We start from the raw sequence: 15591 nt of genomic DNA, 5'->3' as shown, positions 1-15591 counted from the left end.
TCTGAGTGGGGTCCGCCATATAAATTAAGTGGCGGTCGCCAGTTAATTTATGTGGCGGCCACCAGTTAAATTAACTGGCGGCCGCCACATAAATTAAATGGCGACCGCCATATAAATGATTTAATCTGAGTGGGGGCCGCCATATAAATTAAGTGGCGGTCGCCAGTTAATTTATGTGGCGGCCACCAGTTAAATTAACTGGCGGCCGCCATATAATTAACTGGCGGCTGCCACATAAATTAACTGGCGACCGCCATATAAAATAACTGGCGGCCGCCACATAAATTAACTGGCAGCCGCCAGATAATAAGTGGCGGCCGCCAGTTAAATTAAGTGGTGGCCGCCACATAAATGAAGTGGCGGCCGCCAGATAATAAGTGGCAGCCGCCAGTTAAATTAAGTGGCGGCCGCCATTTAAATAAATATCAATTCTATACCCTGGCACCTATCGGCTTCCGTAATTTACCCCCAACTTGTAAAACATATATAATATCCGACATGAATTTCCTTATTTTAATCACTAAATAATTACATGTAATATCATTTGGAAATACATAGGAAATAAATTTATTATCGATGCCCAATCAAGGATAACTAATAGTATTCCAGCAGTAGTCCCATTTTCTACATGTGGAATTGTCTTCAAAGTATTGATCTCAAGGGACATGTTCTGCATTTTAATTCAAACTCCCATTAAAGAAAAAGCACACTGTTACTCTTCACATATACTTTTATTTACAAAATACTGTTTTTTTTCATCAATATCACACTTATAATTTAATGTTCAAAAGGCAAGGAAAAAATTGTACAAGATGTATTTGAAATAGACCTACTTGGTTCTACAAACACATTTTGATGATGCATGATTTTAAATCCAGTAATGGCAACATAAATTATCATGTCCATAATTTTAGAGAGAAAAAATGTATCAACCAGTACATTAATGAGTGTGCAGTGCAAGCTTGTGATCTGACAACAGATCTAGACAGACAGAAGCAGTGAAATAATAAGTTTACAGGGGGCGCTCTGTAGCGTTACTGGTATCCCTGCAGTTTGAGTGTGGTGGGGTACCTCGTGCGTACGCTAACACACTTGTCCCTGTCAATAAATATACTGTTCTTCTTGCAGGCAATTTCTTTCTCTAGAGCCATCCTGTTGTCCTGCAGGTCCTTTCTAGAGTTTTCTCCATTGTTCAGTTGTTCTGATAGAGCATCAATGGACTGTGCAATCTCGTTCACTTCTCCCACAAGCCTGTAACATAACAATTTTGATTAGTTTTCATAAGACTAATTTGAAATTTTCTAATAAACACAATATTGAATACATATAATAGTATTATCTAAGAAAAATTATTGTTATTTTTTCAATTACTGTTAGAACTTTCATTTCAAGAAAATCATCTGTATAAATACCCTGCTTATAAAACTTTAAAAATGGAAATCTTGATATCAAAGCCTTACTTGTATTGCACAGGATCTCGACAGAGCTCGACGCCGGGTCTGTACGTGCGGTTGTTGAGGCGAGTCTGGGACACTTTCATTGGGTTCTCTTTGTCACGTATAGCCTTCCTCAGCATATCAATGTTCTTCTCCATTTGTGCAATTTCATCACAAATCTAGAAATACACGTGTAAAGAAGTTATTATTTCAACAATACTTATATAAACACTGCTGAAAGCTTCATGTGTGATGACTAATATAACACTTCATCCAAGAAAAGCATGCACTCAGTGCAAGATGCATGTTTCGTACCTTTCTCAAGTTTTCCTCCATTTTAGTTTTAGAATCCTCCATTTCTTCCAAACGTTTCTGGAAGCAGACATCAACTGTGTCACACTGCTCCCTCATGTCCCGGGAGGTGTCGGCCAAGATGTTGTCAATTAGCTGTCTCAGCTGAATAGAAGCCATCCTCTCGTGTTCTCCACGGACAATGTTGTCGTGTGTGAACTGGGCCCAGGACTCAGGGGTGGACTGACTGTAAATATTTATAAAATCATCGATTTAGTCATCTGATTTAAGTTCTAGTTTTGTTACTATGTGGTTTTGTTGATCTAATGAACTGTCTTACATTTCCTCAAACTTGGCTGCTCCAGAGTAAAACTGCTTATCTGTGTGTTCATTTCTAAGGGCACCAGATCTGGTATCAATCTCCAAAGCCTCTTTCTTATCACTCCAGTCCATTTCAAGGTTTTGTTTTGCATCTCGATTTAATCTGAAAAATAACAGTCACAAAGGTTAATAGAGAGTTTGTGATTATGCATACTACAGCAGAAATGAGACAAAAGCTTTTTCTTCCAGTCCTGGTTTATACTTACTTAATTTGTTTTTCTGACTGGTCAATTGTTTTCTTGAGCAAATCTTGAACATTGTTGATTATTTCAACTTCCTGTAAAGAAACATATTTTTGATATTATTTAACAATTTGAGTATAAAATCTGGGTAGACTTTACTATACCGGTCCCCATCAATCTAGATCCACGTGCAAAACTGGCATAGAATATTGTTATGGAATACTAGTATGCCATAGGATTGCTTTATTCTTACAGTATGTTGGTACTGATATATAATGGTGATATGCATGAATTAAAACAAACTTGTACATACATACTTTTGAAAATTTGTAAAACTCACCTTCAGCAGTCCAAGTTCTACATTATCCTGCACCAGATCAACGGCCTGTCTTCTCTGTCGGCAGTTCAAGTTATCTGTACTTATGTGAAGAGGAATTTCTGTTGCACGAAGTGCATTTTCCAACCTTTTTTTCTGTGCCAGAAGAAGATCTGTTTCAGCAATTACATCTTGAATTTCCCTTTCTAATTCAAATTTCCAAAAGTTAATGTCCTGAATTCTTTCGCCCAGTTTCTTAGTAACTTCTCCTTGCGTTTTATTGGTAGTGGATTCTGTTTCATTAGCGGTTCTCTTAGACTCGTGGCGAATCCTCTCAGCATTGTCCCTGTCGACAAAGGATTGGTAATACTTAGCATAATTGCTCTCGTGCCATTCAGGAGGGTTGTATTTCGAAGCCCTGAAGCCCATTGTGGAGATCCCCATATCGTTCCCTGTGTTCCCCGTGTATGTGATTTCCATGTCGGCGTTACGAGATCCCCCAGATGTTTCAGCGATGTGAACTTGTGGTCTTTCTGGAGCAATCTCCCTGCTGGCTAATGTTGCTGTTGCCATGATTTTATGTGAAGTCCAATCTAAAAATTAGTCCACCACTACTGCCACATTCGCATGTGACGAGAAACTCAACTAAAAACTAGAGAGGAGTCTGCTTCACCTGTGACTCGATAATACGGTTGTTGATGGTCGCTATGGCAGAGTCGACTTCCGGGGTAGTCAAGAAGATCACGTGGCTAATTAGAAAGGAACAATAACTCTTCTTCTTTTTTTCTTGGGACTACAGCTAAACCTGTCGGTGTAATGAAAAATTATCAAGTTTGTATAATTTCAGAATAATAATTTCTATTTAATAAATTACTATGCCTGCATATAGATTTTTTTAAATTCATTATTTCAGAGACATAAAAAAAATGATAATAATTTGATATATAGACATATATTATATATGATATGAATTATGATATTTTTATGTATGTCTCCAATATTACTACAACCTATTTGATATAACACATTATAGATTTTATTTATGATTCATACATTAAAAACTATTTCAGTTATAGCAATCATAACTACTTCGCCTTCAAAATGTCGCAACACCAAAAATTAAGAGGGGGGGGGGGGGTGTCTGAACAAGTTTAAAAGTAAAATATACATTGTATGATAATGCCTCTACATTGAATGTATAATATCCACCATCTCCTCTAATCAATATACAATCAGAAAGTAACCCCTTTAGCATTGTTGCACAAGGGACTCTTCAATCAGAGTCGGGGGGGGGGGGGGGGGGGGGGGGGGTAACTTGATCCCATTTCAGCCAATTAATCTAATTTAATCCGCTCACGTGTGTGTTCAAGGGGGGGGGGGTAGTTTTACTTAGACTGTATTTCATTTCAGCACTCTACAAGTTTATTACATTGTTCATCAATAAGCAGATAAATTTAACAGCTTGTAAATATTCTTCACATGGGGAGGGAGGTGTCCATGGGCCACACATTTTTTGATATATCTTACAATCCTTGTGGATTTTAAATAGATTTTCATAGAACTTATCATGCCATTGTGTGGACAAACTTTAATTTACACTACATGCATTGTAATTCATTGTTCTTGAGAATATTTTGAAAACAATTTCCTATGCTTTCAGTGTAAAACATTTAATTCCTATTATAGCCCTGTCCAAGGCTGCAACAGGTCATTGTGTGCACAAACATGAATGTACACTTTATTGCGTAAATTTTTATAAGATTTTAAAATGGCTTCACCCCAGACACTGAGAGTGACCGCGTAATTCCAAATTAAGGAGTATTTTTATAAATTAATTTGACAAATTGTACCCTTGTGCTTTTCAATATTTTAAACTTGCAGCATTTTCTAATGAATTCCTATGCAAATACTTGAACCCCTATTGTGACCATGGGGTTTCATGCTTTGAACAGATTTTATATGGAAGCTTTCAAACACAAATTTTGACATTACTGATTCAGTGGTTTTTGATAAGATTTTAAATCAGAACTTTAATCCCCATTTAACCAGTCTAATAGAACTGTTTTAAGGTGGCTCACTAAAATAAAGGTCTCTTCATATGTGAAATATCAAAACCCTATCCCTCTTGGTATTAAAGATATAGCCCAAGCTAAAGTTTTTGAAAAGTAGGTCAGAGTCCATAGTAAAGGTCACTATGTCAAAAGTCTTGGTACCAAATGAAACTCCTCTTCGTGAGACATCTATATGTAAAACATCAGACTTATCCCCCTTGGTTCAAAAGATAGCCCAGGTTAAAGTTTTCCAAAAGTAGGTCAAAGTCCAAGGTCACTAGGTCATAAGTCTTGGTACCAAAAGAAAGGTCTTTTCATGAAGCATTTATATGTGAAATATCAAAACCTTATCCCCCTTGGTTCAAAAGATATAGCAAAGGTTTAAGTTTTTTCCTTAAAGTACGACACCGATAATAACTCTTTTGACAGTTGTCCCAGCGAGCTAAAAAGCAGAAAATACTCAATTATGGATAAAAAAACAGGATCTTCAAAAATTTATTTCAATAAATACGAACAAAGGTATGTTTTGAAACATATGATAATCATGTAAAAGGAGCACTAAGGTAAACGTATGTTTTCCAACATATGTTTATAGTATAAATAACATGTTTTTATTACTTTATGCTGACACGTTCGAACTTGGGATCTATGGGTCACTATCCCAATGCTCTATCCACTGAGCTACGATGATAGTCAAACAAATCAATCAATACAAATAATTTCACAAAACATTTAAATCGCCATCTTGTGAAGTTGTTTCACAAGAACAAGTCTTGGTGTAATGAGCTAGATGAAGAGCATCTAATGTTAATTAGACTGCTTTAAGGTGTTTTGTGCCAAGTTTGGTTGAAATTTGCTTAGTAGATCTAGAAAATGTGAAAAAATTAACACTAAACAGATAACCGAAAAACTTTATAACAAAAGCTCATTTTGTACTAAAAAGGGTGTAGCAGCTTGAGAATTCAATAGATACAGAAAATAATGTTAATTGATATTCCTTTTAATTTTCACTTTGAGATGGATAACCAACTAAGCTTGTGCCTCTTGCAGATACTATACACCGGTACATGTTCCTTTGATCAACAACTGTATCGCGTGAACACTTTGAAGTTGAAATCTGATGAAAAAATAACAAAAGGTTATGGATTAAAACAGTATGTTTATTCACATACTGGGGTATTCTCAGCAGAAAACTGCTGTTTATACAACATGATTGATGACATACAAAATGAAATCAAGTAAACGGAGATTGATGATTTAATGATCCCATAAAGTTTGCCATTTGAACATGTTGGACTACTGTGTTAAAATTGCCGAAGTTTAAACCAACATGTCTGTTTCGATACAAAAGTTACATATCTTGCAATGACGAGAATACTATATGTGCAATCAGTAATACCTTTACTAGAATGAAAAATTTTGTTCTTTAACGAGTTTTAACACCACAACCTTGTTATCTGAACAGCAATTACATCATTATCTCATGTCTTTCAAATACAATCAGAATTATTTTACACAGGAAACGCCTTTTCCACATCTATCACTATTGCTTTACAAAGTTTTTTCATCACAGCAAACTGATCAAGAACTTCATTTGTTGATAATCGAGCAATTTCACCAAGTTTGTTCTTTCTGGACAACTGGGCTTGAAAACTAAAACAGAAATTTTAATTTCTAAAAGATCCTTCAGAACTATGATTTTAAAAATTTAATCCTAACATTTAACATTGAATGACAATAAAACAAATGCAAGAACATAAAAGTTACACTTAATGCACAAAGCACTAACAAAGAAGAAGTCAGGACAATTAACAATAAATTCACTGCTATTTCAATAGAACATCGAATACCACTGTTATCTACACAAAAATCTGTTACAGACTTGTATAGTAAATATTGGATAATTTCTCTGTTGTGGTCATATTGCACACAAATCACACAACTGAGAATTGAGAAAAGGACAGAACAGTACTATGTAGATTTTCTTAAAGTTTGGGTTGATTGCCGTCAGACAATTTGAATTCCAATCTGTTGAAAGTGATGGGTTATCACGGAGCTGCCTTATCTGCAATGTTGGCCATGAAATAAAAAAATCACAAAATGAGCACTATAGATAGTTCTGTACATAATTAGTTCTCCATAGATATCTCCATAGAGATCATCATCTCCATAGAGATCATCACCACCTCCACTCCACCGTTTTGTTTGTCCGGATAACTCACTTGAATACCAAGAGCAGAAGTTAATACATGTATTGTTATATACACACACACAAAGAAAGTCCTAACATGTGCCAGATTCTCTGAAAACTTTCACTTTTGTTATCTCATGATTCAGGATTTCAAACATGTCTGTGTCATGATTTTAAAATCCATTCTAAAATGACAAAAATCATGGGTAAACTTATTTCCTAGGTCTGATAAAACTTCTGTCTGCTTTACTCCGTTGCTCCGTCTTTAACTTCTAGTTTGATCTGTTTGGTGTCTGTATGCTCTGAAGCATGACCATTATTTTCTGTGTATTCTTCAGCTGGACGTTTGGATGTCAAGGTCACAGGAACACCAGCTATTGTTGTCACCTGTAATGCAGAACATAAAAGGAATTATTATTCACTGCATGCAAGACCGATAACAGATCCAAATCCATATGAAAAAATGACTGGACTTTTCCCAATACAAGAACTTTTTCGTGCACTGACAAGTTATACAGGTTCAATGTTATTCAATAATCTGTATCCTAAGACTTTGTATGGTTCATAAAGGTCAAAGATGACAAGAGGTACTGTGAGCAATGCTCACTAAGAATACCTCCCACTTACCCCAATCTCCCAAAGGGTGTTGTTAATAAGTATAAATTACCTCTTTCCTGAGTGTAAAAATATGGTCTGCCTTTGTAGAAGAAAATGGAAGATATAGTCCGAACACAAATCCATGGTATAAACCTATAATTTTGACCTTGAGATCAAAGGTCAAGGTCATAAAGGGGTCATGAATGTACATGACACATAGTCTCATGGTGATACACCCATGTCTTATGGTATGACTATATCAAAACCCTATAATCAATTTTGACCTTGAGGTCAAAGTTCAAGGTCATATAGAGGTCATGAAGGTACCTGACACATCATCTCATGGTGATACACTCATGTGTCAAATATGGTATGCCTATGTCAAAGAACAAAGAAGTTATGGCCCAGACACGAATCCATTGTAAAAAAAAAACCCTTTAATTTTGACCTTAAGGTCAAGGGTCAAGGTCATATAGAGGTCATAAAGGTACTCAACACATCGTCTCATGGTGATCCACCTGTGTGCCAATTATGGTATGCCTATGTCAAAGAACAAAGAAGTTATGGACCGGACACGAATCTGCAGACAGACAGACGGACGGACAGACTGATTCCTATATACCCCCCAGAACTTCGTTCGGGGGGGGGTGGGGGGGGGGGGTATAATAAATGTCTATTCATAGTATTTTACATGTAATATGTATTGTTATTTCACAAAATTTCCACTTTCTAACTTAAGATTAATGGTCTATGTACTAAAAGATTGCATATAACTCTTATTCTGTTGAATCTGTGTTGAACATACCATAGCACATTTAATTACTCTAGTAGAAAATATAGTCTGTGAGGGACATACCATACAATGCTTACTCTAGTAAATCTAATCTGTGTGGGGAACATATCATACAATGCTTACTCTAGTAAATCTAATCTGTAACACACCATACAATGCTTACTCTAGTAAATATCTGTGAGGGACACACCATATAATGCTTACTCTAGTAAATCTAATCTGTGTGAGGGACACACCATACAATGCTTACTCTAGTAAATCTAATCTGTGACACACCATTCAATGCTTACTCTAGTAAATCTAATCTGTGTGAGGGACATACCATACAATGTTTACTCTAGTAAATCTGTGAGGGACATATCATACAATGCTTACTCTAGTAAATATCTGTGAGGGACACACCATATAATGCTTACTCTAGTAAATCTAATCTGTGTGAGGGACACACCATACAATGCTTACTCTAGTAAATCTAATCTGTGACACACCATACAATGCTTACTCTAGTAAATCTAATCTGTGACATACCATACAATGCTTACTCTGGTAAATCTAGTCTGTGACATATCATAGAATGCTTACTCTGTTAAATCTAATCTGTGTGGATAATACCATACGATGCTTACTCTGGTAAATCTAACCTGTGACCTACCATACAATGCTTACTCTAGTAAATCAATCTGTGAGGGACATATCATACAATGCTTACTCTAGTAAATCTAATCTGTGAGGGACATACCATACAATGCTTACTCTAGTAAATCTAATCTGTGTGAGGGACATACCATACAGCGCTTACTATAGTAAATTCTCCCCTTGGTAAGAAAGCATTATTGTATGCAGTGTACACCGTGGTGTTCTAAGGATAACAATTGTTATGTCCACTAAGTATTAGGTCACTAAATATTTGACATATTTATAAGATAGATTTACCAGCAACTGTTGTTGTGGAACATGTGAACCAGATGTGCTGACAAGCTGCACAGCTGACTGGGGAAATAGTGTGATTCCCCCTGCTTGTGACGTCACGGGCTGGCTGAGGATGGTAGCTGCCTGCGTCTGGGCATGAGGAGCTGCTGACATCATAGATATAGGCTGGCCCGGTTGCTGTACAATGCCCATGTTCACCCCTTGCCCACTGGTGAGATTTCTAACAAGTGTAACTGGCTTCAGACCTCCCGCTGATACCACTGCTTGAATTTTTTCTGTAAAATCACACCACTGATTACTACTTTATTCAGTTTTCAAAAAATCTTAAGATCATAAAATAATTCTAAGAAGGTGAGGTATATATAGCACCATCTTATGAGCTTTAATTTCTTAATCTTTAAAGTATGGTCAAACAAAATGTACATGCAAAAGTATTAAGCTTAACTAGATATATGTAGAATTTGAAGGTCACTAACTAGGAACATGACACATTGGCTTGAGGAATTTACTCATAAAAGTTTTGTGAACATTAAGTTTAAGATCAAAGGTCACTATCCATGGTACCCAGCACATCTGCATGAGATGATCACTTATCAGTACATGTCAAATATCAAAAGCCTACCCAGTGCTCGAGCTGGGCTTCACCATTTTCGCCAATGGCGATTTTTTTTCAAAAATGGCGAAAAAAAAATAAAGTGGCGAAAATCCCTTTTTGCAATAATTTGTATTTTAAAATCTGTCATGTGTTTTCCTTTGTCAGCGACACATTATCGCCTGTTTCTTTATGCAGTCAAAATCTGTTTACTCAGTCAACGCGTGCGACCGGAAATCTCGCGTCGCTCCAGTGCACACAGAGCTGGTCATGAAGGCCAGATAATAGACTCAGGTAATCTTTGGCTGCAAAAAAGTCGGTGATTATATAATAAAGTACATCGGACAGCTGTGTACCCTGCTGTGGTCAATTGTTTAACATTTAAAATCTTATTCATTATCATGTTATCAGCTTCACATTAATGTCAATTCTTAACCACAGAACCGACCGGTATTATTGTGTATAATGTATATGCATCAATTGTTTGTTTTTGCAGCCAAGCTCGTTGATTACAAGATCTTGATTTTGATGTGTTTGATTTTAGTTTGAATATTTCATTAACAATGCGGTCGGTCACCATTGATATGGATGTAGCAATTTTGATAATTTTCTTTGAAGTTCGGTGCGCAACAGTATAAAGATGCTAAGGCCAAAAATAAAAATTGATTTGTTTGATGTACTCCGACCGACCCATGAAAATCGCCCCTACCCAATCATTTTTTTCAGTACTTTTATTTTTTTTTTTAATTTGGTTTCCAGGGAAATAGACATTGTTTCATTTCAAAAGTTTATATTCTCTAAGAAACTTTTTTGATGAATGTTTTATAGCAATAATTATTCAATCTGTCTTGTCCAATGTTTAATGAAAACATCAATAAATTTCTAAGTCTGCGTTTTTATGACAATAATCAATTTTTTCGATACTGCAAAAAAAAAAAAAAAATACCTACCTACCTACCCACCTTGAAAAATGTGGGTCGGAGTACATCAAACAAAAATATATTTAATGATGGCCTAATCTCATAAGACTATGCACCCCGTTCTATTTTGACACTAAACTTGTAGCTTCTGACCCCAGTCAGTCTAAAATTAAAGAAAAATATCTATGTTTGGCTTTACAGTCAACCCCACCGGCTCAAACATCTGATTCTGTCCAAATTGCAAAATCTACCATACCAAAACGGAAATTTAATAGGGAATGGTTGAGACGACTCTAAATTGGGCTTGATGTTTTGTGACATCTGCATTTCGGGCAATGTAGACAATGTTTTCACTGAGGGGTGTAGCATCATGAAGTTTATATTTATATGATTTATTACCTGATTTTGGATTTCCACAATAAAATTTAATTATTAAACAAATCAACTTCTTATTATTTCAAAAAGAAGTGTTTAGGTATGATAGCTGGATATGATTAAGTAATGTAACTGATTCCAAATGCTAAAATCAGTGTAATGAATAAAATAATATGATGGAAATAATTGTATAGCATGAGATTATCTGTGCCACGACGCACCCCGAAAAAGTGGCGAAAGGGAATTTTGGTCCAGTGGGAGCACTGAGCCTACCACAAAAGACAAAAAAGTAACAGCCTGGACACAATTTGTGCAAGTATCAATACAAATCATTCTCTTAAAGTCTTCAAATATCTTGATTGCCTCTTCCTTTGTTTTGTTTACATGCACGTAAGTATGTAAATGAGTTTAACTCGTTTGTTGCTTATCTATTTACACAAAGCAAATATAGATTTGTTAATTCATTTCAGATATATTTTCATCAGAATTCTGTTAGAATATTAGTTGAAGAATTGCCATATCATTTATTTTCATGGAAAGTTATATGCAATATATCAAGTAATACGAAGTCATTATTCATCTACCCCCCCCCCCCCCCCCCCCTTATATTCATGCACGATTAAAAATATCATATTTCGATAGACTTCATAAGTCTTTCACCATTATTGTTTGGTTAAAATTTGAATAAATCATACATAACTTTATTAACCATGTTAACAAATCTTAAACTCAATGAAAGCCATGCAGTGTCTGCTTTTATTTCCAGAGGGTCTCATCTTCTCCCTACTGTATTCAGTTATAGACCTGCTATTGGTGCCTGAATCTAAAATATTTTCACATTCTTCACAAACACTGTCTGCTTTCCATTGACATTATTAAAAATTTCATGTGCATGATAATGATTTCATTTAACAAATCAATGAACAAACACCGCCAGTCAAACTATATACAGTTATGTTTAAGGTAAATCCACAGGACAGACCTGATGTCAAGGAGTAGCTCGCTATGCGAGTCGACTCAAAACTCCATGCTTAGTGTAAATACTATACTCCAAATTCAGAAATGACAATACCTTGTAATTGAGGATTGATTTCTTTTTTGATCTCCAAGTGTGATCCATTAGTAAGGGAGGGAACTGCTGTTGGCCCATTTAGCACTACCTGTGTGGCATTAGATACAATAACTTTTGGCTTGGTGATGACTGTAGGCAGCTGATGGATGGCCGACGTGGCGACCGGATTCAGAGAGGAAGTAGCCGTCACTGTGATGGGAGATAGCACTCTAGAACCTAAAATGACACAAAATACTCAATTAATAACCATGAAACACCTCGAAACACCACATACCTGCACATACTAATACGACACGAAATACTCAATTAATAACCATGAAACACCTCAAAACATAACACACCTGGACAGTGGAAGAAAAATTACCTCTAGTGACTAACTTCTACTGAATACTTGCAAACTAATACTAACTTCAAGTCAAAAGGATTTTTTCTACTGACTAAATAATCAAATATTTCTCTTTGCATTAATATTTCTGATTCTAAATTACTCGACTCAATAGGGAAATTGTCGCCTTCCTGTACCTGCTGGAGACCCGGGTGCTGACTGACTGATGCGGTACAAGTCTGTTGCCTGCTGTGTTGTTAAAATCTGAGGGTGGGTCATCACTGCTGGCTGGCTATGAACATCACCCTCAAAACCCTCGGGAATGGGACTGCTTTCCCTTGATAAACTGTCTGGTGTAAATGTGCCAGCTGTGTGACTCGGGGAGGCAGGTGCTGACCTGAAATTCAGATTCTCATTAGTGTACATTACCAATACAGGAATAGTTGTTCACTCTTCCAGAGAATGTCACCAGATAGATAAACATTTACTACAAACAATTAACTCAATAGTAATGTCAGATATACATCTACTGTTAAATTTTTTTATTAATTTTACCTTGTGGATAGTCCTTGAAATGGAGTTCTAAAACAGGGCACCCCTCTTTGTCTTCGTTTTCGGAAAGCCTGTGCTGTTAACTTGGCTTCTGATGCTGGGTCTATCCTCCAAAACGATCCCTTGCCTGGTTCATCTTGGGAGCGGGGCACCTTCACAAAATAGCGGTTCAGTGACAGATTGTGACGTATTGAATTCTGTAAGAGAGAAAAAATTCATGTTAAAACATGCACATTTAATGACAAATATCTAAAAGGAAATTTGTTTAGATGAGTCTTAACAACATTGCTGTGGAACTAAGTCCTTTGTATCACCTGCCAGCCTTTATCTGCTGTTCTGTAGTAAGGATAATTCTTAGTGATGTAAGCATATATGCCACTCAGTGTTAACTGTTTGTCATGAGCAGATGTGATGGCTTGAACGATTAGCTGAGCGTAAGAGAAAGGCGGCTTTGAGTCATCTTTTGGACTGTCCCCACTATTCATGTCCACACTCTGTGGAGCCACCACAGGACTCTCATCTCTGGGGTGTGCAGCAGCACTCAGCGCAGCTATCTGGATATTGGGCAACAGCATGGGACGGTGGCTAGTGCCCCCACGAGGACTAGTTGGACAAGAATTGGCAGCGCTGCAAAATATACATTGATCTTCAAATTTCTTAAAAGAGATCAAATAGATTTAATATGTTACAATACAGAATTACAGATTATATTATCTGCTCCACATATTTTTATAAATTTTAGCCAAATCTTAAACTGTAGTTCATGGAATGTATTGATGAGTATCTGATGATAAATAAAAGATGAAAAAGAACACCACAATAATGTTAATTTCATAATGCTACTGACTGCTGTCACATAGATATACCTGATTGTTCCAGTGGGTGAAGGACAGGGACTGTCAAATGTACGCTCCACACGCTCAGGAATATTTATTTTGAGAGGTGGAGAAATTTTCTTCCTGGGTGGGGTTTCAATCTGTAAGGGGGGTGGGATTGTAGTTGCTGGGGTTGTGTCTTCCACCAGAGATTGGAACACGATTTTAATGCCTGTGCTGGGGAACCGCAAGGTACACCTACAATCAAGCCAAATTTTAGTGTTTTCCATCTATAACATATTTACATACATGTCCTTATGTGAAAAATATGTTGCTATAAAGATCTGTAAACATGTCACCTGAGATTTAGACAATGAACATGATGAATGCATTTCTGTTATAAATAGTAAAAATATGGATTAAAATACATTTTGGCACAGAAATTTTTTATTTTTTTTTTTATTTTTCATGCACTCCCGAAATTTGTCTTGCACAGACACATTCCCATCAAATGACAAGCGTATATCATGTTTGGGTCATGTTCAAACAAAAACTGAACACAAAAAATAAATAATTCAGGTAAGTAGAATAATCATCTCAAAATATAGATCTATTTTCCTCTCTCTTTCTTTTTTACCCCCACTGTGTGCATCTTTTTATGCCTTAATATCTGAATACCAAAATATAAACAAAGCTGAGCAGCCATTTTGTTTACATTGCACATAGCGAGGCCATGATTTTGCAAGCACATGGTTACTAACTTTTTAAACACGAGCTTTCATTTCAATATCAGTCAACCCGCATGATGTGAAAAACAACTTGATGTCAATTCATAAAACACAATGGCTAAATGTCAACACCTAAAATCACTAAAACATATAAAATTTAGTAATAAACGTGAAAGAGGCCTCCAAAGGGGAATTCCAGCACTGTTTATGTACAAAACCACACTCACGTCCTTGGCAGTTGTAAAGGTGGTGCCCCTTTTCTCTGAAACACGCCGTCAATGAAGATGCCGTTTTTTCCTCCACACTTCAAAAAAAAGTTCGGTTCATCATACATTATCTCCAGGTGTACTCTGGAAATGAAACTAGAATGACCCATGTTTACATCTACGTCTCCTTTACTGCTGTTCCGACCGACCGAGATACGCGATTGGCGCATCAAATATTCAAAGTCTCTGCTTTCTAATCTGGCTATTGCAATACCCTTTGGTTCTGGGCTCCATTTTCTTCTTGACGGACTCGCGGGAGCTGACTGGTTTTTGAGGGCCAACAATGCCAGGGCATCGTTGTCCGAGGGCTGTTGCAGTGCAGACATCACGAGGCGGCGTTGGGCACATCAAAATGGCAGCACACGAAAGAAAACATTCGACCACATTCGGTGCTGTTTACATACAAAATATTCCCAGGATGCACCGCGCATACCACATTCACAATAGACGCTATAGTCAATTTCCATAATTGTTGTTTTCATTTTGTATAAATAAAAACCTTGTTAAACTAGCAATTTAAGTGTGTCCTTCTTCCCACTCATAAACATACGTCTGGATGAGATTGGTCATTATATCCATAGGATGCTTAACTGCATTTAACAAAAACTATTTTTTATTAGAAGTTGCATAACATACCATGAATTACATGGTTACCCTTGATTTGCAAGGCTAGTGAATTACGTCTGGTATTATCAAATTAGATAACCCCAATGCCAAAATAAAACAAAAATACAACTGATAAATAAAACAAAAATACAACTGATAAATAAAACAAAAA

General features: G+C 36.4%; 2 protein-coding genes across 2 annotated transcripts; both read right to left on the bottom strand.

The window, feature by feature from the left end:
- Positions 1-712: 712 nt before the first annotated feature.
- On the bottom strand, positions 713-3337 carry LOC125671772 (tektin-4-like). The gene is made up of 6 exons (XM_048907660.1): positions 2631-3337; positions 2315-2385; positions 2068-2211; positions 1752-1974; positions 1461-1615; positions 713-1251 (listed from the first exon to the last, which is right to left on the bottom strand). The coding sequence occupies exons 1-6, from the start codon at positions 3177-3179 to the stop codon at positions 1035-1037; spliced, it is 1359 nt and encodes a 452-aa protein (XP_048763617.1). The 5' UTR covers positions 3180-3337; the 3' UTR covers positions 713-1034.
- A 2459-nt stretch (positions 3338-5796) lies between these two features.
- LOC125670120 (forkhead box protein K2-like) lies at positions 5797-15323 on the bottom strand. Its single transcript, XM_048905100.2, has 8 exons — positions 14775-15323; positions 13871-14077; positions 13319-13631; positions 13008-13201; positions 12650-12849; positions 12128-12343; positions 9172-9443; positions 5797-7235 (listed from the first exon to the last, which is right to left on the bottom strand). The coding sequence occupies exons 1-8, from the start codon at positions 15137-15139 to the stop codon at positions 7095-7097; spliced, it is 1908 nt and encodes a 635-aa protein (XP_048761057.2). The 5' UTR covers positions 15140-15323; the 3' UTR covers positions 5797-7094.
- Positions 15324-15591: the final 268 nt, after the last annotated feature.

This window comes from Ostrea edulis, chromosome 4 (assembly GCF_947568905.1).
Source record: "Ostrea edulis chromosome 4, xbOstEdul1.1, whole genome shotgun sequence".
NCBI lineage: Eukaryota > Metazoa > Mollusca > Bivalvia > Ostreida > Ostreidae > Ostrea > Ostrea edulis.
This window is presented reverse-complemented; position numbering and strand designations above follow the sequence as displayed.